The 23,526-nt window shown below is 40.1% G+C and overlaps 1 protein-coding gene across 6 annotated transcripts; it reads left to right on the forward strand.

Annotated features, from left to right (window-relative positions):
• Nucleotides 1–65: 65 nt before the first annotated feature.
• Nucleotides 66–23,163, forward strand: abhd17b (abhydrolase domain containing 17B, depalmitoylase). Of its 6 annotated transcripts, none has more exons than XM_065026544.1 (5): nt 66–198; nt 350–419; nt 2,292–2,770; nt 20,843–21,022; nt 21,306–23,163. In XM_065026544.1, exons 3-5 carry the CDS (start codon nt 2,304–2,306, stop codon nt 21,529–21,531), a joined length of 873 nt encoding a protein of 290 aa, XP_064882616.1. In that variant the 5' UTR covers nt 66–198; nt 350–419; nt 2,292–2,303; the 3' UTR covers nt 21,532–23,163. The 6 variants fall into 6 exon arrangements, with proteins under 6 accessions (XP_064882616.1, XP_029533484.1, XP_029533485.1 ...); XM_065026543.1 differs by having other exon boundaries at nt 67–198; nt 2,295–2,770; XM_029677624.2 differs by having other exon boundaries at nt 66–419.
• The last annotated feature ends 363 nt before the right edge of the window (nt 23,164–23,526 follow it).

The raw sequence follows: 23,526 nt of genomic DNA on the forward strand, positions 1-23,526 counted from the left end.
ATCATCACCTCGACACTGCGGTTTCGATATGTTCCCCAGCCGGTTTCCTTGGCTTGAACTGAAGACATCTAGCGACAGTGGGCTAGCTACAAGGTTTGAAGCTGGTGTCAGTCAACATTAAAATAGCATATTTGTTTACGCAAGTCTTGTGGATGCAATTAAGTCATTATCCGGACTACTTGTTGACAAGCTTGAGTGGTAAGCAGGCGGAGCTTGATTTGGGTAGTCGTACAAGTGTCAAGAAGATAAATAGCTATTTAACGCTATCCATAAGAGAGTGGACGAGGGTGAACGAATGGGCATTCAAGTCAACCTGCCTGGTTAACTAGCTACCTGTATTTGTTTCCAGTTAGCTGTATTTCATCAGCTGGCTTGTTAAAACGTTAACTACTACAATCCGTGACGTTACCAATAATCAGGTAAGTTATGTGTGTGATCCTCTTCGCCGTTTGCCAGTTTTTCAAAGCTTAACATTATTGCCGGTGTTTTGTTAGCTTGCTAACTAATGTAAATTAGCTGCTAGCTACTTTTTTTTTTTTTTGCTGAGCACTGCGTGACTGTTCACTTAAATGAGACCTACGATTTGTTTTCGCTAATCGATGCGACGCAATTCTGGCAAACACGAGGGAAAAAAAAAGTGCCACTGTTAACGTGAATCGCTAACTAGTTAAATGTATAGAGTAACGTTAGGCTAGCTAACGTTGTAGTTCGGCCTTTTTGGTACTGTAACGTTAGTCTCTAAAACAAACCCTCGTCGACGATGTTATTGTTTGTGGTTCCCTAGAATCTGAATTGCTGTTATCGGAGGGGTCACCGCCAAGCTTGTCATCCAAGACAAGTGGTTATTTTCATGTTGGACAGTGCTCACCTTACTATAGAGAAGTGGTTTCAGAATCGTCATAACTACATATCTTAACATCTGAGCATGATTCCTGTCCCCCAGCCCCATCTTTAACGAAAATAGATTATGGAAGCCTATGTGTGAACTAGACTGCCCCCACCCATTTCTGACCTATAACCTGGATATTAAAACACACACGCCATAAAATTGTATTTGTCACGTGCTTTAACAACAGGTTCAGATTAACAGTGAAATGCTTACTTATCGCCCATTCCGAGCAATGCAAAGTAAATAATAGAAAATAAAAACACAAGGAATAAATGCACAGTAATGACAACTTGGCTGTATACACAAGGTACCAGTACAGTCGATGTGCAGTGGAACAAGGTAATTGAGGTAGATATAGAGTGATTAGGCAACGGGATAGTGGAAGGGAATGGCATACATTAAAATGAGCACTTGAGAACTGACTAAATGGACCATTTAGTCAGGACTGGAGATTGAGAAACATACATTTCCAAGTGTCAGTGAGAGGGAATACAAATGACACCAATATATTTTCTTAAAGCATGTGTGGTTCCAAGAATACATTAAACAACTAGCCACTTCTCCAGAGGGATATTTTGATAGGACATCATTGAAACAACAGGCAGTGCAGACGGATCATCACAAAGGCGCTGACCAACAGGCTCTTATAAACCCAACTAAAAGTTATTTCTGAAAGCAAGCCTGGGACCGAGGAGGCATTGGAAAAGCTACTCTATGTACTCACCGTAGCAAGAAACTTTGAGGCAGACAGATGAAATCCTCATCAGTACTATAGCTATCCCAGGGCCAAGGAAGGCCATACACTATTGATTCTCTTCTGCATGTATGTAAAAGCAGCTTTGTTGAGGGCAAGCCTAGGGGAGTTCATGTGCATTTCCCACTTAACAAGTCAGGGTGGATAGAGAACTTTGAGAATCCTTGCACACCAGCCTAGTAGCCTAAACCTTCGGGCTCGACTCTTCTCAGGGTTCGCTGAACCAAAAATACATGTTTAACCTTAACATGTTTTAGATACAGGGTTTCTGTTTATCAGTTAGAGTTTAAGCAGAGGTGAAATCTGGTTATACGCTATAACATGTGTGACTCATGGTGGGTTGTTGGTCTTTTTGTGGAGTGAGTAATACATCAGTGGTCGAGACTCAGCTGTGTGTCTGAGCATACTTTCAAAATGGCCATCAATAACTGGGGTGTGCTTGTGCACTGGGCTGGATAAGAGACATGAGGTGTACAATTAGCCTAACCACATGTAAACACGCGTGCACTTTAAACCCTCTCATTTGTCCTCCGTCTTGGGGAGATCATGCAAGTGTTGGCTATTTAATGTGCCATGTCAATGATACCTTTTTTAGTAATAGTGAATGATGAGCAGTAAATGGTAATGCTCCCCCCTCCCTTGCCCCAGCAGGGTTTAAGGATGAACCACTTGTCCCTGAGTGAGCTGTGCTGCCTATTCTGCTGCCCTCCATGCCCCAGCAAGATCACCTCCAAGCTGGCCTTCCTGCCCCCGGAGCCCACCTACACCCTCTTGTGTGACGAGAGCGGCAGTCGCTGGACCCTGCACCTGTCTGAGCGAGCAGACTGGCAGTACTCGGCACGTGAGAAGGACGCCATCGAGTGCTTCATGACGCGCACTTCGCGTGGAAACCGCATCGCCTGCATGTTTGTGCGCTGCTCGCCCAGTGCCCGCTTCACGCTCCTCTTCTCGCACGGCAACGCTGTGGACCTGGGCCAGATGAGCAGCTTCTACATCGGCCTGGGCTCACGCATCAACTGCAACGTCTTCTCCTACGACTACTCTGGCTACGGGGCCAGCTCGGGGAAACCCTCGGAAAAGAACCTGTACGCCGACGTGGACGCCGCCTGGCACTCCCTCAGGACACGGTAAGTAAAGGGACCAGGGGGCGGAGGTGATGGTGGAGGAGTAGCTGTCTGACGTTGTTTCCTACCAAGAGTTGTTGACTGTCTTTCTACCTTCAGCTCGCTCCATGGCTTATACGCCCTAGGTCGGAAAGCAAGGTGGGGACAACTTTTCTTGTTCATTATGATGATTGAAAATGTGTAGGCTATGGTGTCTCCTCTACCTGTCCGCCCCATAGGCAATGGTTTTCTGTTCACTGGTTCTTCTAAGCCATCCCTTTGGCCTTCCATTTAGCCATCTCAATGAATTGATCCCCATGAAACCTCTAGTCTCAACACTCTCCTCTCTTCTGTCCTTTGTCCTCTATGACATCCCCTCTCCCTCTGTCTGTTTTCTCTTGTCGACAGCTCTTGGTCTCTGGTGGGGTCCTATACTAACACATACAGCTTCCCTGTGTCTTCGCATGTGAGATGTTTAAGCTGGATATTTTGTTTGTGTCTTTGTTTATGCACATTTTTTTGGGGGTGGGTGGAATAAAAGTGAATCCAGATTTATTTCCTGCATCATGACAGCAAATCAAAGCAACAAACAAATGAGTGTAGTGGAAAGATGGAACATCCAAACACACAAGGAGAAAGACAGAGAAAAGAGTGACTCACACCAAGTGTCACTTTGGCCCAACTTGCCCACCATAATGACATTGACTAGAATAAGTGGTCCTCCATATAATAGGCTTCCTGGGGGGGGGGAGTCTGAGAGTCAAGTTAAACAGGAAACTATTATCATACAGAGACAAGTCTACATACAGCAGGTAATACTGTAGCTAGGGCTGAGAAACCTGTCTGATTGCTACTAGTCTTACATTTCAGTATGATGTGATTATGAATTCATTCTGAAAGTAAGGACATTTGAATATATTATACTTATGTGTTGAACTGGCAAAGTGGTGTTTGACCCAGGCACCCGTGGAATTGTTTTAAGATGGTCATACCATAGATCATTTAGCTATTTGAGTTGGAATTTTAGGACCCTTCTGGGTATAATTTTTTAAATTTATGCTACAGATGTTATTGTGAGAAGACCAATTTTTGGGATGTCTCATGGTCTGACAAACACCGATGTAGCTCGGCCACCTTCCACCACAGATGCGGAAGGCCGACATAAGCGGATGCTTTGGATTGAGACGCAGCCCATGCAAAATACTAGCTTAAACTGACAGACTTATATATATCTTTTTTCCTTCATTATGTTACTTAGATTGACTCTCCATTCCACTGCCTGCCCCAAGTATCCACGGGGCATGTATTATTGTTCTGTGTTACAGGGAGCCCTGGCCTCCTTTAAATAACATGGTTCATCTTGGTGTGTTTCACTGCCCTGTGTTTGACAGACAACATGCCTCTGTTATTCCAATAATCTGATCACAACAATACAAACCTTCACACTACTAAACTCACTGAGTTCAGATAGTGGGGAAACTTGTAAAATTTTTAGATGCAGATATGATAAACATAAACAGAATTAGAATACTATAGTAATTTAATGGCATGTCTATTAGAGGTTGACCAAATTATTATTTTTATTTTTTTAATAATCATTTTTCAACGCCGCTACCGATTATTGGAGGACCAAAAAAGCCTTTTGTCTTTTTCTATATTTTAAATATTTGTAGTAATGGGAATTACAACAATACTGAATTAACACTTCTTTTTTTTTTTTACTTCACATGTTCAATTTGGTTTAAATAATGCAAAAAACAGTGTTGGAGGAGAAAATAAAAGTGCAATATGTGCCATGTAAGAAAGCTAAAGTTTAAGTTCCTTGCTCAGAACATGAAAATAAATTAAAGCTGGTGGTTCTTTTTAACATGAGTCTTCAATATACCCAGTTAAGAATTTAGGTTGTAGTTTTTATAGGAATTATGACGCATTGACTATTTCTCTCTATACCATTTGTATTTCATATACCTTTGACTATTGTATGTTCTTATAGGCACTATAGTATTGCCTGCCTAATCTCGGGAGTTGATGGGCTTGAAGGCATAAACAATGCTGTGTGAAAGAATGCTTACGAGCCTGCTGCGGCCTACCACCGCTCAGTCAGACTGCTATATCAAAAGACTTAATTATAATATAATAAATATGAGCCTTAGGTCATTAATAAGGTCAAATCCGAAAACTGTCATTTCGAAAACTAAACGTTTATTCTTTCAGTGAAGTACGGAACCGTTTTTGTATTTTATTGAACAGGTGGCAACCCTAAGTCTAAATATTGCTGTTACATTGCATAACCTTCAATGTTATGTCATAATTATGTACAATTCTGGCAAATTAATTACTGTCTTGTTTGGAAGAAATTATCTTCACACAGTTCTCAATGAGTCAGGTTGCCCAAACTGCACATACTCTAACTCTGCTTGCACTGAATGCAAGAATTGACACAATTTCCCTAGTTATTATTGCCTGCTAACATGAATTTTTTTAATTAAATATGCAGTTTTAAAAAGATATACTTGTGTATTGATTTTAAGAAAGGCATTGATGTTTATGGTTAGGTACATTGGTGCAACGATTGTGCTTTTTTTCACGAATGCGCTTTTGTTAAATCCTCACCCGTTTTACGAAGTTGAAGTAGGCTGTGATTCGATGATTAATTAACAGGCACCACATTGATTATATGCAACGCAGTACATGCTAGTTAACCTAGTAATATCATCAACCATGTGTATTTTTTTATTAGGTAAGTTTAATGCTAGCTAGCAACTTACCTTGGCTCCTTGCAGTCACGAGATCCTTTTGATGCTGCACTTGCGTAACAGGTGGTCAGCCTGCCACTCAGTCTCCTCTTGGATTGCAAAATAATCGCCTTCCAAAAAATGCAGATTTACCGATTTTATTTTTTTATTTGTTTAATTTATTTTTTTAAATTTGTAAATTTTTATTTTTGTTCATTTTTTTGTTTTGTTATGAGAACTTGAAATCGGCCCTAATTAATCGTCCCACTTCTATACAAGACACCTGTCTGAGTGGACTGATCCATTGTGGAGGCCATGGGGATCAGTCTAAAACATGCTACTGAAATTATATATTTGTTACATAAGAACAATGGTGCAACACTAAAAAAAAATGTGCTTTGTCTCGGGTTGGTTAGTGGTCACTGTCCACGGTTCTGAAACGCATCATTGCGCTGTTGAATTGGTGCCTTTTCCTAGACCATGTTGCTATGTGCATAATAACAAGGTTAACTTCATATTAGTGTTGATCAATGCGGTGGAGGCAGCAATAGAATGAGATGAAACAGCCCTTGCCTTATTGTCTAACAAAAGTGAGGAGAATGTCTGCAGTATTGAAGGTCCCCAAGAACACAGAGGAACTCTGGAGCTCTGTCAGTGACCATTTAAAGAATGGAAGAAGTTTGGAACCACCAAGACTCTTCCTAGAGCTTGCATCCCCACCAAACTGCACAATCAGGGGAGAAGGGCCTTTGTCAGGGAGGTGACCAAGAACTCGATGGTCAGGGAGGTGACCAAGAACTCGATGGTCAGGGAGGTGACCAAGAACTCGATGGTCAGGGAGGTGACCAAGAACTCGATGGTCACTCTGACAGAGCTCCAGAGTTCCTCTGGAGATGGGAGAACCTTCCAGAATGACAACCATCTCTGCAGACCGAAGCCACTCTTCAGTAAAAAGGCGCATGACCGCTTGCATGGAGTTTGCTAAAAGGCAACTAAAGGACTCTCAGACCATGAGGAAAAAACATATAATCTGGTCTGATGAAACCAAGATTGAACTCTTTGGCCAGAATTCCAAGCGTGACGCATGGCGGTGGCAACATTATGCTGTAGGGATGTTTTTCTGTAGGGACTGGGAAACTAGTCACGGTCAAGGGAAATATGAACGGCGCAAAGTACAGAGGTCCTTGATAAACCTTCTCCAGGCCATATTGTGCCCTCTTCGGATGGGATTAGTTTTACTGGGGGAGGTCGGGTAATGTAATTATGAGCACAAAACACCACATCTGTAATTTTAGCCCCGTCTGAATCTGCCAGTCAGTAATTGTATATTTTTCTCCCCAATTTCGTGGTATCAAATTGTCCCATCGCTGCAACTCCCTTACGGACTCGGGAGAGGCTAAGGTCAAGAGCTGTGTGTCCAAGCCACACTGATTCTTGACAAAATGCCCGCTTAATCCGGAAGCCAGCCACATCAATGTGTCATAGGAAACACTGTACACCTGGCGACCGTGCCAGCATGCATGCGCCTGGCCAGCCACAGGAGTCCCTAGAGCGCGATGGGACAAGGACATCCCTGCCGGCCTAACCCAGATGAAGCTGGGCCAATTGTGCGCCGCCCAGTGGATCTTCCCGGGTCATGTCCGGCTGCGACAGAGCCTGGACTCGAACCAGGATCTCTAGTGGCACAGCTAACACTGCAATGCCTTAGACCACTGTGCCACTCGAGAGGCCCGTCAGTAGTCTTTACATGGCAGGAGAGTAACTATTCCAGCCAGAATAACTTTTTCTTTTTTTGCCAACTCCATGGTCCTCTCATAATACTAGTCCTGTGCAAATAGACATTCCTGTGTTGAAAAGTGTTTGACAGGTGTTTGTGCAAGAAAACAATAACTGATTTGACAAATTGAACTAAGTGCTGCGCATTAACTTAGGCTTCATGTAGGACATTCGTATATGAACTCTCCCATTGAATGCTTTTGTTTGTTTTTGTGCGTCTGAATTGAATCTTGTCAAATGCATCAGTAAAGAATCCTAAGCCTATTTAATTCAACCCTTGCTGTTAATAGATATTAAAGCAGAATACAACTGGCCTAAAATTATCATTTAACTTTCTCATCCATAGCGTTAAAACGCATCTCAATTGCATTTAGTTCACATCTGAACTGAAGATCACCAAAATGTCATGATTATTTATGATCACACTTCCTCAATTCAAATATTACAGCAACAGTAAACCAAAGATGGTTTAGAAACTTGGGAACCAAGCTCAAGTTATCAGTGTGGCCCTAACCCCTCAACATGTTAAAATAATGTATATTCATTCCTAGAATTAAAAACCTCCAGGCTTCTGCCAGAACTGTCAATTTATTGACCAGAAATAAGAATTACAGGGGGCAGTTAAAAAAATATAAACCAAATCCCATCTGAATCGTCCTCTGGAATAACAAACATTCTGGAGTAATGATTACATGACCAATGTTCTCTAGTAATACGAGTCCTGTGCGACTCGGCCTTTGGTCATGTGCATGTGATATGTGTCACGTGAAGCGAGCCAGGGTTGAGGGAATGTTTTTTTTCCTCAACAAATGAATGATTTCGGTACAGAGCTTTTCAGTCAATTGAATGTAATTATGTTGCCGTTTCAGCAACACTGACAGTGGGATGAACACTTTGCTGTTCTATGGTGGTCGCTGCAGCAGGGAGAAGGGAGACAACGGGTTCTAGTCACTCGCTGTTTTTTTGTGTTTTTTTTTTTTTAACAGCGCAGGCAGCAATTCTGAGCCCTGCACAATCAAATCAATTGCTGTTCGTACTCCCTCTAGTAGTTTTTCTTAATTATTTAATCAAACCGTGTGCTTAAAGCATCAGACATGCTCAATATATGGAAAAATACAAGTTTTATTTAAATGTAGACCAATCGATTGGTCGAAAGAGCAGAACTCTTGGTCGACTAAGATCTTATTTAGTCGGGGACAGCCCTAGTGTGTGTGTTGTATGTTTTGGTGTAGGGTGAGGTCGTCTTTTAAAATGTTTTTATTTTATTTTTTTACCTGAGTAGTCGGGTGACTCAGTCATGAGTCAGAAGGTGTGTCCCACACCGTCAGCAGACCGCTTTGCCGGTATGTACACACACTCTTTATTGTTGCATATTGTCCTAGGGTATAGGGCGTACAGCCAGTATCCGTGTTAAGGCATATTGAGGCCCCACACCTGGGTGTGTCGGTAACACCATCTGCTCTCTTCACCACCCAGAGAAAGAGAGGGAGACTATAGGGACGAGGGAAGTAGGCTGAGATCCGGACTGGGATGGACAGAGGACAACCTGTTTAACGAACCATGTCCTAGATAAGACCACTATCGAAATTGCTTTCATAAGACTGGTGTGATTGCGTTGTGTACGCAAGTAGGATGGCACGTTCAGTGTGTAGTATACACTGTTTGTGAAATTGTTGCCACCCGTTTGTGAGATTCTGGAACTGAAAGGGTTTTGTTTTCTCAGTGTGAGCCTGCTGTGGTTGGGAGGGCTGTCCACTCCTATAGAATAGTGCTGTATAATTTTCTTTTCACTTGGACTTGGAGGTGTTCCAGCAGTCAATCCTCCTAAGTCTAATATTGACTGGTAGCCTAGCAACAGATCTCCAGTGAGGTTTTAGACAGAATTTTATAGGATCTCTACTGAGACCCAATGCAACCCCGGCAACAGCCTGTGCCCCAGGAAGTGAAAACGACAAACTTCCTAATCAATCATATTATTGATTGGAGACAAAATGAAGGTCTCTTCTCCAGCATTGAACACACACAGCATAGGGCAACCCACACAGTAAGTGGTTTTATTAACTCGTGGTTCGTAAAGTCATTTGGTATGGGGCGACAATGCCCTGCACACAATGGCAGTAGTGTCCTCCGTCTGAGGGTAACCACTCACTCTTCAGTTCTGATTGACATGACTGGGAGCCAGTGGCGGCTGCTGAGGAGAGGACGGCTCATAATGGCTGCAATGGAGTCAATGGAATGGTATCAAACATTCCATTGACACCATTTAAGACATTATTATGATCCATCCTCTCAGCAGCCTCCACTGCTGGGAGCAGCTATTACTAATGTACAGTCGGGTATGTAGCATCAGGTCCTCTTAAGTGGAAAAATAGTACAGAACACAAAGTACACAAGACTGAATTTGCTTATAGCCTGACTGCTTCCTCCTTGAGCTCTCCTGTCAGTTCTGTTCTTCCCTTCTTTCTTCCCTTACATTTGCTCGCTCGCTCGCTTAGCCTACTTCTCTCTTTCTCTAGTTTTCGCTCTCTCAATATTCTATTCAAAGGGGCTTTATTGGCATGGGAAACACATTTGCATTGCCAAAGCAAGTGAAATCAACATAAGTGAGAACACTCAAAGTAACATCAACAAATAACTTAAGTCAGGCCCTACACCCAAACAAGGGCACTGCGTTCATCCACCTCTGGCCTGCTCGCCTCCCTACCACTGAGGAAGTACAGTTCCCGCGCAGCCCAGTCAAAACTGTTCGCTGCTCTGGCCCCCCAATGGTGGAACAAACTCCCTCACGACGCCAGGACAGCGGAGTCAATCACCACCTTCCGGAGACACCTGAAACCCCACCTCTTTCAGGAATACCTAGGATAGGATAAAGTAATCCTTCTCACACCCCCCCCCCCCCTTAAAAGATTTAGATGCACTATTGTAAAGTGGCTGTTCCACTGGATGTCTTAAGGTGAACGCACCAATTTGTAAGTCGCTCTGGATAAGAGCGTCTGCTAAATGACTTAAATGTAAATGTAATGTAATGTTAATATTGCACTACTTGGTTTCAAAAAGAGATACATTTCAAGTGTTATAATATTCACTATGTACAGTGTTTTAGCAATGTTCAAATAGTTCTAGTACCAATATCTGTTTACTTATATTCTGCTATTTGTGTTATTTACTATTTAGAATTATTGTGTTCCACTGGTTGCCCTTTTCTCATGGCAATGGGCCACAAATATTGCTGACGTGATTGCACAGTGTGGAATTTCGGGCTAAGAGATGGGGATTTTATCAATGTTAGATTTGTTTTCACATTCTTTGTGGCTCTGTGGGAAATATGTATCTCTAATGTGGTTACACATTTGGCAGGATGTTAGGGAGGGCAGATCAGTTTCCCCCTCATTTTGCGAGCACATATCCTGTCTTCTCTCGAGCCAGGTGACTCTCTCAATAGCAAGGCTTTGCACAGTCTACATATTCAATAATTCTGGGTCAGTCACAGTGGTCAGGTATTCTGCCACTGTACTCTCTGTTTAGGTCCAGGTAGCATTCCAATTTGCTGTTTTTTAGGGGGTGGGATGGTTCTTTTCTAGTGTGTCAAATAATGATATTTTTGGTTTCTCATAATTTGGTTGTGTCTAATTGTGTTGCTGTCCTTTGGGCTCTGTGGGGTCTATTCGTATTTGTGAACAAAGTGCCTCAGAACCAGCTGGCTGAGGAGACTCATCTCTAAGTTCATCCATCTCTCGCTGTAGGTGAGGACTTTGGTGGAATGTGGGGGTTGCTTCCTTTTAGGTGGATGTAGAATTTAACAGCTCTTCTGGATTTTGATAACTTCCAGATGGTCCTAATTCTGCTCTGCTTGCATTGTTTGGGGTTTTGTGTATATTTTTGCAGAAATCTGCATGCAAGTTCTCAATTGTTTTTGTTATGGCTGTGACTTTAATTGAATAACGTGTTATGGATGAAGACGTTAATATGCAACAAGTCCTCTTAATGTTGACGGAATATGCACGCATGGAAGTAACTGGCCTGCTTCTCACAAATGTAGGGAAGTACTTAGCTAGGCTTCAGTCATTTTTCTATTTTTTTTTTCCCTTCACCTCACACGTTAAGTCAATGAATCCCTTTTATAAATGTTTTATACATCCATTCAAATCATAGTTCCTCACAGTATTTGTGAAATCTTTCCAACACACTCCCCCTCTAATCGGTGTTGCTGATAAATGGGCTTATGGCCATTTTTCTATGGACGTGTGTTTGTTTCTATTTGAATCATTGTCAATTTCATCTTCATACAATAAGCATAGCTGTCCCCTTAATAATTTCCTTGTCAATTTCATTATCTTATAGGTTTTCTGAAGGTAGGCTAAGGTAGTCCTAGGTGTTTTTAATGTTGTCAAGAAAAGCAAATGTGGGTATATATATATATATATTTTTTTTTTTGTTAACAAATAAAAGAGGAATAGTCACATGCAAACTATTTACATTGCCAGGAATCCTAAACAAAAAAATAATATTCATTAATAATACAAGTTTTGATTGCCTATTTTATTTTAGTAAAAGTAGTGCCATAACTTTATAAATGAGTTTAAACAAGTTTTGAATTGGACCATTTGTTAATATGAAATTTACCTAGTATTAGCAGTTGATTTAAATATACTACATCTTTATCAGAATTTCTGACAAACTATAAACCTGGTCATATTTTTTTTTTGTAACAAAATTCTACTATAAATACAGGAAAAACGCATGCAAAATTGTCTCTTTTTTTATACCTTTATTTAACCAGGCAAGTCAGTTAAGAACAAATTCTTATTTTCAATGACGGCCTAGGAACAGTGGGTTAACTGCCTGTTCAGGGGCAGAACGACAGATTTGTACCTTGTCAGCTCAGGGGTTTGAATTTGCAACCTTCCGGCTACTAGTCCAACGCTCTAACCACTAGGCTACCATCTCCATTCCACAGAAATCAGTTATTCAGCTTGAAACTTTCCAAAACATGTTTCACAGGATAAATTCTATGTGATTCTTAAATGAAACTTCCTTTACTTTGTTACTGATACAATATGTGTTAGCAATTTTCCATGCTTTACCCCCTTTTGTATATCACCATAGATATCTGACCAAAAGAATCTTGCTGAGGGAATTGTAGTATCACAAACAATATTCCTAATCTGTTTATTAATACATTTTATCTTTGATGTTAATATTGCCAATGAATATATTTTCATGTAAATCTGTTACATCAACCACAGAGGAATTTAAGAGCTACATCCCCCCCTGGAATTGCATAAAAAAACAATTGCTTATTCTTTCGGGGTTATTGGAATTTTTAACTTATCAAGAAATTCCCCATTTGAGTCGATATCCATCATCATTCAGTAACTGGCATCGTATATCTTTGTTGTTCCATATAAACTATCTGTGAGGGGAAAAATGTGTTTATACGCTAACATCCAAGCTTAAATTGCCTGCTTATGGAATTTGGTTAACTTTACTGGGATTTTATCAACATCAAAATTACATTGAAGCAAACATTCTAAACCACCAACAATCAAATAAATACTTAGGGAAGACATTCCAAATACTGTTCTGGTTCAACATACTTCAGAATCCAATTTATTTTAAAAGTATTATTTAGAGTATTGAAATCTAAGACCTCCTTGTTCTTAGGTATTAGGGAGAATATATTTTTGTAGATGGCTTGTTCCTCCACATAAAATTATAATCTTATCTAAGTCCTTTACAATTTTGGTGGGTAAGCCAAGTGATAACAAGACATAAACCGAGCTGGATAACCCTTCAGCTTTGGATAATAAAACCCAACCATAAAACAAAATATCTCATCAACCACAGGTTCAATTTCTTCGTTTTCTCAATAATGGGGTTAAAGTTCAATTCACTCCTCCTTTGTTTTTCATTCTTGCATATTCCAAGATACGTTACCTTATCTTTAATTGGAATACCATATACTTCCTGTGAAACACAATCCTTGAGTGGAAATAAGACTGACTTATTGATATTAATTTTCAAACCCTAAACCAAGGAAAAGTCTTCAATACAGGAAACTGCTTTAGAAACTTCAATTCTGTCTCTTAAAAATATGGTGGTATCATCAGCCAGTTGACAGTTTAAATTCATTGCCAAGTGCCTAAACACCTTAAATTCCCTTTCTTGGTTTGAAGAGCCATAATTTGAGTAACCAATAAAAATGGAATAATTGGGCAGCCCTGCCTAATGCCACGGCCAATATCAAATCTTTGGATGTCCCATGAGCTAATTTTACAGAGCAAGTACAACCACTATATAAAGTTTGGACTGCTTTCAAAAATAAGTTACCAAACCCCAAAAAACGTATTGCTTTGAACATAAACTCATGTTCTACAGTGTCAAAAGCTTTATAAAAATCAACAAATGTAAGAGAACGATCATCAAGGATGAGGTCATTATAGTCAGTCATATCTAAGATCAACCTGATGTTATTACTAATGTGTCGACCATGCATAAAACCAGATTGTTCTTCATAAATTATGAAGCAAGCCTTGTTTCAACCTCTTAGCAAATACAAGGGCAAATAATTTCCCATTGTTCAACGCTTAATGGGTCTCCAGTTGTCTATATAAAGAGTATCCTTATTAGGTTTGGGAATCAAAGTAATTACACCTTGCTTTAAGGAAGCCGGTAACTCCTTTTTCTATTGATTCTTGAAACATGGCAAGAATGGAGTCAATTTATCCTTGAATGCTTTCTAAAACTCTCTTATTAAACCATTTCCAGAGGACTTATTAAGGCTTTTAATAGTCTTATCTCAATTTCAGATAACTCATCACAAAAATCTCTGAAATCATTATTTATCTTAGCAATGTTTGCTACATTGTCTAAGAAAAGCCAACATATTGGATGTTGGCTGGGCTGATGTATACAGATTCTGATAAAACTGGGCAACATGCTGAGATTTCTTTTGGATTTTCATTGGGAGTATTATTAATAATAAATGTACATATGGAAGTCTCTTCGCCTGCCTTTTTTTTCTAAATTAAAGAAATATTTTGTATTTTTCTCTCCCTCTTCCATCCATTTTCATCTTGATCTTACAAACGCTCCCCGGGCCTTTTCCTCGTAGATACAGTCTAACTGCATTTGCAATGATAGCTCCAGTAATTCGCTAAGAGTTAGTTTAGTTTTTTTGTTGTATAATCCATTATTCCCTTTGTCATATTCCTTCTCTCTCTTGGCACGAGCAATTTCTTTCCCCATTGAAATAGCCAAAAGCCTTTCCAAATTTCATTATCTCCCAGTAACTTCCAAACATATTCATAACACAGGCACAATTCCAGTATTTATCAATAATTCCTGCTACTTCCTTCTTAAATACTTCATTCTCTAGTAAAGTCTCATTCATTTTCCAGTAACCTTTTAATTATTTTATTTTTTTGACAAACCATGCATATTTATCTTTATTGAGATTTCCCTTTGGTCTGTTAAAATCGATGGTTCAATCGAGACTGTATCAACCTTGTCAGCCATGTAAAGTGTAAAGTGGCTGTTCCACTGGATGTCATAAGGTGAATGCACCAATTTGTAAGTCGCTCTGGATAAGAGCGTCTGCTAAATGACTTAAATGTTAAATGTAAATGTATATCTTCAGATATCAGCCAGAAATCAATACAGGATTGTATAGCTACATCTTTGGTATAATCTTATCTGGGTTCTTATGTCTCCAAATATCTAGAACACCTAACCGTAGACATATATATTCCTTCTCATAAACAGAATTACAATCCTTAGGCCATCTATCTAGATTATCATGTAATACGGTGTTAAAATCTCCACCCCATATTACTTTGGCCAATAGAAATGTAGACATAATTTGACTTATTTTCCTCTCAATGTCTCTAAATAAAATACAGTTACTTGACTTGTTATTGGAAGCATAAGTATTTACAACAGTGAATTGAACATGGTTGACATCTACCAATAGTATAATCTATCTCCCTGTATTATCTGCTTCATGACTCAATATATGACCCTTAAAGTTGCCTTTTAAAATAGCGACACCTGCTGAACGATTAGTACCAAATATCATTCCCGCATTGACACTTCCAAAACGCAGTATCTGTGGAACAGGCATGAGTTTCTTGAATGAAATAAGTCTGCACTGACCATTACAATAGAAAAATAAAGATTTCCTTTTCACAATATTACGTATTCCCCTGGCATTAATAGAAAAAACAGAAATGGACATTTACTATCAGTGACTATATGAAGAATGTTAAACTTGTATACGTTCACATGAATCTGGTTCTCACAAAAAGAAAAGATCTTACTAGTTGCAAATAAAAACAGTCCTTTGCACCATGCAAGTGGTTGACCTAAATTATATATATATATATATATATATATATATATTTTTTAAAATCCAATTGCAAATAACATTGTACCGTAGATTGGAAAAACGAATCGCCGTCAAGCTGACATTAAGTGTCAGTGAAAATTTCCCTGCCATAAAAAATAAAGTGTGTGTGTGTGTATATATCACTCTTGCTTTGATGTTCTCATCAGATTTTTCTGCTATTCCATCTGACTATATCGGTCATTCTCGTTTAACTTTGACTCCATTTCAGTGAGTTTCTTCTCCTGCTTTGCAACCTGAATGTTCAATGTTGAGTTCTGCTGCTTCAGAGTTTACTTCCTCAGCATTGAAATCGATCCTTTTCTTCAGGTTAACGTTCTTTTTCACTAAATCCATGATGTCATCTGCGCTCTTAGATTTTAGCCGTGAGGATGCGGACGATGTTGTCCTGTAGTTGTCTCTGATGGTTCACTTCTCAGCTTCTTTGGAAGTTGCTCCTTGGTTGGAGTATTTGTTGGCGTATTTGGATCACATTCACCCCTTTTTTTTTCTTCTTTTTTTTTTACACTGCAAGCGTATGAGTGAGTTTCAACAATGCCTCTTCTCTCCTTGGATGTTTCAACATCATTATCTCAGCAACAGTTTGGTCATGTCCTGATTCTATGCTACTAGCTATGAAGACGTTAGCAGGCTAACTTAACTACACACGCGGAAACGTTTCGATCGCTAGCTTGTTGGAAATCGTCAAATATATTTCAATGGTTTGATTAATTACAAAATTATTAATAATAGCTACATTGTATGGTTATCATTTTTGTGAGAGAAAAAAAATTGCAGTTGCAATCTAAAACTATCAACTTTGTGAGAGAACCCTAAAATTGTCGCCACCCTCATGTCGCCATATCAAGCCGACCCCCAGAAAAGCAAATATTTCTGACACTGTTGGCTTTGATGCATGCTTGTACGTGGGTTTGTGTGAGTAAACTGATTCTCTCTCTATATGTCCATCCAGAAGGTTCCCTAAAGTAGCCTGTTTGGACTCTTTAAGAATCAAACGCTCCTGACATGATTTTTTAAAGTCTTTATAAAAGGCCTATTTTCAGTAGCTACGGCTACATTATTTCTCTCATTACAGCGTACTCTTGCGAATATTTTGGCAAAAGTGGGACGATGTTCCTGTTGATGACATAGGTAGAAGGCCCTTCTTGCCTTGTGGAGTTCACCTGTGGTGTTACAGTTTAGGCCGAGGTAGGTGTAGTTCGTGGGCTCTAGGGCAACGGTGTCTTGATAGAAAATAAATTATTTCTCTCTCGCAGATTGCATTATTGGCATGAAATACAATTTGATAGCTTTCCCATTTAAAGTTCTATTCAGTATTTACACACATCACTCAATGCAGTAGTTCCATGTATAAATCAGTTCAGTTATGAAAATCTGGAGTCCCTTTCTCATTCGAGGCCCATAAGTTGAATACAATGTGACAATCAAATGATAGCAAAGGTTATAAGTAATAAAATGGCAAGTCTCACCAGACTTGATACATAGCAGGGTTTATTAAAAAGAGACGCTTAAATACACAAACATGTTTCGGTTTAATACAATACGCCCCCAAAAAATAAGATATAGATTGATCAATAATGGCTATTGATGTAGAAAATACTTTTGACCATCTGGAATGGCCTTTTCTGTTCAAAACTTTCAACTTTCCAGCTGAAATAATCCATTTTGATAATAAATATTGTAGAAATGTCCTAAAGCACAAATAATACATTATCTGATGATGAACTTGATTTAAAGGGGCACAAGACTGGGAGGTCCACCCTCCTGTTTGGACCTGCAATTGAACTGCTTGCAGAAAGAATTACATGACCCAAAATGGGTTTTGGTAAACATGAATATAAACTTATTTGCAGATCTTCTGATTTATACCTGACTGGCTGTGTTTTATTGAAAGTTCAATGCCCCCTTTGCTTAAAAATGCTCAAAAATACTCATAGTCAAATCACAGGATATAAAACTAACTTGGAAAAAAACTCAATGGCAATAAGAAAAATAATTACTCCCAATCCTGTTAAGTGGACCACAAAAAAATATAAAATACTTAGGATGCTTCAGTGACAAATTTATAAAGAACTTTATTGAATTTCTCAGCAATATGAATGCAGATCTAGTTAAATTAAATGATCTTCCCATAAATCTTACAGGCAGAATAAGCCTCTCTTAGACTGGCAAATTTTCTGTAATACCAATTACCCCACCGAAGGCGTTCTTTAAAAACGTGTACTCTGTCATAACAGGTATTTATAGAAATTAATTAGGAAGATGTAAAGTGTTCCTTTAAAAATAATAATAATCTGAGGGTGGTTTTTAACCTTCCAGACTTGGAATTTTCAACTCACTACCCAAGGCTTTTACTTGTGACATATCGTTAAATGCACTAAAGTGGAACAGTGGTATATATTGAAGATGCTCATGCTCATCCCCAGAATCTTTTTGTCTATTTTCAAAAGCTAAGAACATTAACTTCATTGTTAACAACACTATAATAATATATTGAACACAACCTGTGTGTGACCCGTTTCAAGAAGCTAGGCTTATGTCGCACATCACTACTTCACAGTACCTGGAGGAAACATGGCAGGGACGGGGAGACTAGTCAGGATCGAGGGAAAGATGAACGGAGCAAAGTACAGAGATCCTTGATAACAACCTGCTCCAGAGCGCTCAGGACCTCTGACTGGGGCAAAGGTTCACCTTCCAACAGGACAACGACTCTAAGCACACTGCCAAGACAATGCAAGATTGGCTTTGGGACAAGTCTCGCCATGTCCTTGAGTGGCCCAGCCAGAGCCTGGACTTGAACCCGATTGAACATCTCTGGAGAGACCTGAAAATAGCTGTGCAGCGACGCTGCCCATCCAACCTGACAGAGCTTGAGAGGATCTGCCGAGAAGATTAGGAGAAACTCTACAAACACAGGTGTGCCAAGCTTGTAGTGTCATACCCAAGAAGACTCAAGGCTGTAATCACTGAATACTTGTGTAAATGTTTGGTTTGTCATTCAAATGAAATAAAATTGTGTGTGTGGGACCTTACTGTGAAATGGGGTATTGTGTATAGATTGAAAGGGGGGGGGACCATTTAGAATATGCTATAATATAACACAAGTCAGGTCTGAATACTTTCTGAATGCACTGTATAATAGGCACCAAACGGATGAAAACACACAAACCGGGAGGGACTACTTGGACGTCCCTCTTCAATGGTGGTGTCACTGTAGTCAATCAATAATATCAATAACAAGGCAGGAACCTAGGAAGAAACCTGGAGGAATCAGGCCGGCTGGAGATGCAGCGGGATCGCACAGTAGATTCCACGTACATGTGTAGTGACTGGGGCTGTCCCCGACAAAATAAATTATATTGATTGACAGAATAGTCTGCTATTTTGAGGTGAAAACATTACTTTGAGAAGCTCTACAGGTTATTAGTGGTGGTGCATTATGCCAATCAGAAATACTATCCGATCCCCAAATGGGTAATTTTTATATGCCTACATTTGCGCGTAGGCAAGGTAGCGGAGGGCTCCAAACAAAAGACAATGTCGACTAATTGGGGTCAGCCCTAGTAGTGACACTAGAAGTGGTGAAGAGTTCCACCCTAGACAATACGAGGTGGGAGTGACGGAGCGAAATGATCTATTGCATTTAGTTTGGATTGGTCTCTGCTCAGGGAATACATTGATGGGGTGTTAGAGCTTGCGTAACCATGGAGCATGCTCAGTGAGGTGAAGTGAGTTCATGCTGAAATTGGTCCTTTTTGGCCTGGCAGAACACACACGTTCATATCACCTGACCGACTGTTACAGCCCTGACTTTACTGTATATCAGATGTTTTAGATTAATGTATCATCGACAGTGTGTTTTGACAACCTCTTGCTATTTTATGCTTTGGCCGGCCTTTTATAGCCTGGCAGTAAAACCAGTAACTAGATTATATGTATCTGATATAGGCTAAAGATGAAATCCAGGCCTAATGTTTGAGGTACTGCTGCTCAAAACAGTTGCATGTAAAGAACAGGCTGAAGTTTTTAAATTCCTCACACAGCTGAGTATTTTATATAGGTTAATTCCTATGGGATCTTGTCAAATGGGGAAACTCCTACATAGTCCATTGGCTGGCTTTGACCTCCTGTGAGCCTCCACCCCATCACGTGCCTGTGCTGTCACGCTCAAACCAGTTGGATGACCTACTCTGGGGTCAAAGTTCACAGCCTGGCCTGGATGGATTTCACTCGCTGGGAGCAGAGGATGTCTGAAGCGTCAATACAAAAGCTTTGTGTTCATCATGCACCAAATGGAAAAAGACTGAAGTGGGAAGATACTCTTTTTCATTTCGGTTGCAAAACATTTTCTGTTACATGCCCAAATGAACACACCCCATGCTCTGTTTTTGTGGAGCTTCTTTGACTCGCCTTTCTAAAGAGAAATGTTTTGAAAACCTACTAGTTGCATGTTACTGATTTTTCATTTTAATAATCAGAAAATGAGGTTGTTCCATGATTATTTTTCTTATAGGGAATAGTGGATTACATTTTGTAATTTAGTAGACACTCTTATCCAGAGTGACTTACAATTAGTTAATTCATCTTTAAGATGGCTAGGTGAGACAATACCACAATCGCATGAAGTACATTTTCCTTCAACAAAGTAGGCCTATTTCTTAGCACAGTCAGTGCTAGTAGGTAGAGCCATTTGCCTTTTTTGGGTGTTAAGGCACGCTTCATATATTCATTTAAAAAAAATAGAGGTGCTGTTGCTGGGTTAGGTAGAACTAATGTTTGTTCTCAGTCCTGCAGCGGTTTAGAGCCAGGATCATCAGCTGACTGGCTGTGTTGGTCACATTCTCCATAATCAGCTGTGGAATTCTGTCTCTCGCTTGTGCCATTTAGCAGACACTTTTATCCAAAGTGACGTATACAGCTCTGTACCTCCTTTTTATTTCTCTGTATTTCATTTTTCTTTGGTCTTACTGACATGTCAATGGCCCCACACCTATCCTTTACTTCCACCTTCTCCTGACCAATTGACTTCTGAGTAGTGACTGAATCATGTCAATGGAGACTATCTGTGACTACATTATCATCCTGATCTTGACCAGGCCTACATGATCATATATTAGGTTATTTACCACCTTGATGCTGATAATGTTTAACCCGAGGGTGTTCTGTGTCTCCCCTCAGGTACGGAATTAGGCCAGAGAACGTGATCGTGTATGGTCAGAGTATCGGTACGGTCCCGTCCGTGGACCTGGCGGCACGCTACGAGAGCGCCGCGGTCGTACTGCATTCCCCCCTCACCTCTGGCATGAGAGTGGCATTCCCAGACACCAAGAAAACCTACTGCTTTGATGCCTTTCCCAAGTGAGAGACACACACACAGAGATCATAAAAGCAGTCATGTTTGAGTCACTCTAGATTCAATAGCCCCATCTGGTGGTCCTTGGTTGCCACCAGGTTATGGATAATTACACTGTTGACAAGGCTAAAAGGGGAAGCTGCCTGCTGTTGAAATGACCACATTGGGTAATTTTAAATCCTGTTCATGTCATCTGTTTCAGCATTGGGGGAAATTATACTTGCCTAACTGTTCCCTTCCTCTTTTGTGTTTGTGTGCGTGCGTCTGTCCTCGCCTTGCCTCCCAAAGTATTGACAAGATCTCCAAGGTGACGTCTCCGGTGCTGGTTATCCACGGGACGGAAGACGAGGTGATCGACTTCTCCCACGGCCTGGCGCTGTACGAGCGCTGCCAGAGGCCCGTGGAGCCCCTGTGGGTGGAAGGTGCCGGCCACAACGACGTCGAGCTCTACGGACAGTACCTGGAGCGCTTGAAACAGTTTGTGGCCCACGAGCTCGTCAACTTGTCAACTTGACTTCGACCCTTAGTCACCCACCTGCTGCAACTGTGAACATTTTGAAATGCCCATCCTTTATTTTTTATTTCAATTTTTGTATATTTTAGTTTATCATTTGAAACAGCGTGGTGATGAGAGACTGAGGGGATGATGGAAGGATATAATAACATGCCATTTAGCAGACGCTTTTATCCATAGCGACTTAGTCATGGGTGCATATATTTTACATACGGGTGGTCCAGGAATCCAACCCCACTATCCTAGCTGGAATGTGCCCTATACCAACTGAGATACATTGGACCACTTGAGTGTACTCAAAGGTTGTGTGTTTTGAGCACAGAAGGATTCTGTGTGCTTGTCACATTTTTTTGCTGCCTTTCAGGATGTGGTTCTGGTCCAATGTATGGACATCTGACACACACCTAAGAGGTTTCTGTGGAGCAGCTATGATGGATGGAAGACTGGACCGCCACTCAACTAAGTCTGTATTGACTAAGGAGCCAAATCTACTACAATGTGGTCAACATGGATGTTTTGTTTATTTTTATATATATATGTTTGCACCTATCATATGTTACGTAGAACTGTACAAGATAGAACTCTGACATTTTAAAATGGCAGTGCCAGTGTTGTCAACTGTTCAGTATATTGAAGAAAAAAGCACGGGGTACAGACAGCATCCTTAGAAACCTCTCAAATTGTATAAGCAATACAAAGCTTTTTGTTTCATGTATTCTTTCAGTAAAGCTGCTACGACTCAATTTTATATAGTACAATGAATAATAAAGCGCTATCATTTCAGAGGAATAGCATTTCTAGATATTGATTTTGTATAAACTGCTTGCACACCTGGGGTAGTTCTTGTTATATAGTTAAAGACTCATGTCACTGATGCCATAAAGCTTTGAAAAACAGTCGAAGTCGTTAATGCGTGATAGGAAATTGCTTTGAAGACAGCTTGGTTTTAAGTAGGACACAACTGGACTCTTGCGCACTTTTTGTTTAACCCTTATATCTGACAGAATACATGTTTTTTTGTGTGTTTTGTTTTCTGAGAGACCCTATTAATGCAGAATAAGGTAAAACATTTACCAATCACGTACTTTTATTGTATTAGTAAGACACTAAGTGGAAGCAGATTTTGTTATCAAGTGCTACTGCATGCCATGATAGGCTAGTGTTTTCTTAACCTTTTTAGCTGGCTAAATTCTGGCTAGCTCAAGGCCATGGATGCTACCCATAACCTCTAGTTTTGATTGGTACTGTCTGATGAACTGTTTGGATTGGTTGTTGATATTAGAGTAATCAAGAATGGTTAGGAATGGTTGTTGCCGTTCGATAATGTGTCGTTGAACTCTACTGGGGACTTTTCTGTACTTAAATGTAATGCTTTCATCTGTTTTCACTTTATAAATAGGTTGTACTTGGACAAGCCTCTAAATTGTAGTTGTAAGTACTACTGTAACTTGAATATGATCCGGCATCCATCTGTGGTGAGCATTTCTAAATGATTCCTGATGACTGTTGAAAAATCTGGTCACCCAGACGATGTGATTTCTGTTTGTTTTTTTGTTTCCAAGATCCTGCATTACTGAAGGAAATTATGTAACGTGATCTTGATTAGTGATTAATAAAAATGGATATAAACTATTTCAAAAGTAAGTATTTGAGGAATGAAAACATCTTCGCTGAATGGGTTGTTGCATGTTGTAGACACTGAAAGCACTAGCTGACTAGACACTCACAAGATGGTGGTGCCTTCAGAAGTATTAACCCTGACTTATTCCACATTTTGTTACAGCCTCAATTCGAAATGGATTTTTCTCGCCCATCTACACCCAGTACTCCATATTGACAAAGTGAAAACAACGTTTTTTTAGACATTTTTGCAAATTGATTGAAATGCTGATCTCATTTAGTTAAGTACTGACACCCCTGAGTCAATATTTTGTAGTAGCACCTTTGCCTGCGATTACGGCTTTGAGTCGTCTTGGGGATGTCTGTATCAGATTT

Source organism: Oncorhynchus nerka, linkage group LG13 (genome assembly GCF_034236695.1).
Source record: "Oncorhynchus nerka isolate Pitt River linkage group LG13, Oner_Uvic_2.0, whole genome shotgun sequence".
NCBI classification, from domain to species: Eukaryota; Metazoa; Chordata; class Actinopteri; order Salmoniformes; family Salmonidae; genus Oncorhynchus; species Oncorhynchus nerka.

Excerpts from the sequence above, each read along its gene's own strand:
- abhd17b (XM_029677622.2), top strand. The coding sequence starts at position 1,172 with ATGACAACTTGGCTGTATACACAAGGTACCAGTACAGTCGATGTGCAG. Across the intron at positions 1,229-2,294 it reads TCGATGTGCAGTGGAACAAG|GGTTTAAGGATGAACCACTT; the intron begins GTAATTGAGGTA and ends TTGCCCCAGCAG. Across the intron at positions 2,771-20,842 it reads TGGCACTCCCTCAGGACACG|GTACGGAATTAGGCCAGAGA; the intron begins GTAAGTAAAGGG and ends GTCTCCCCTCAG.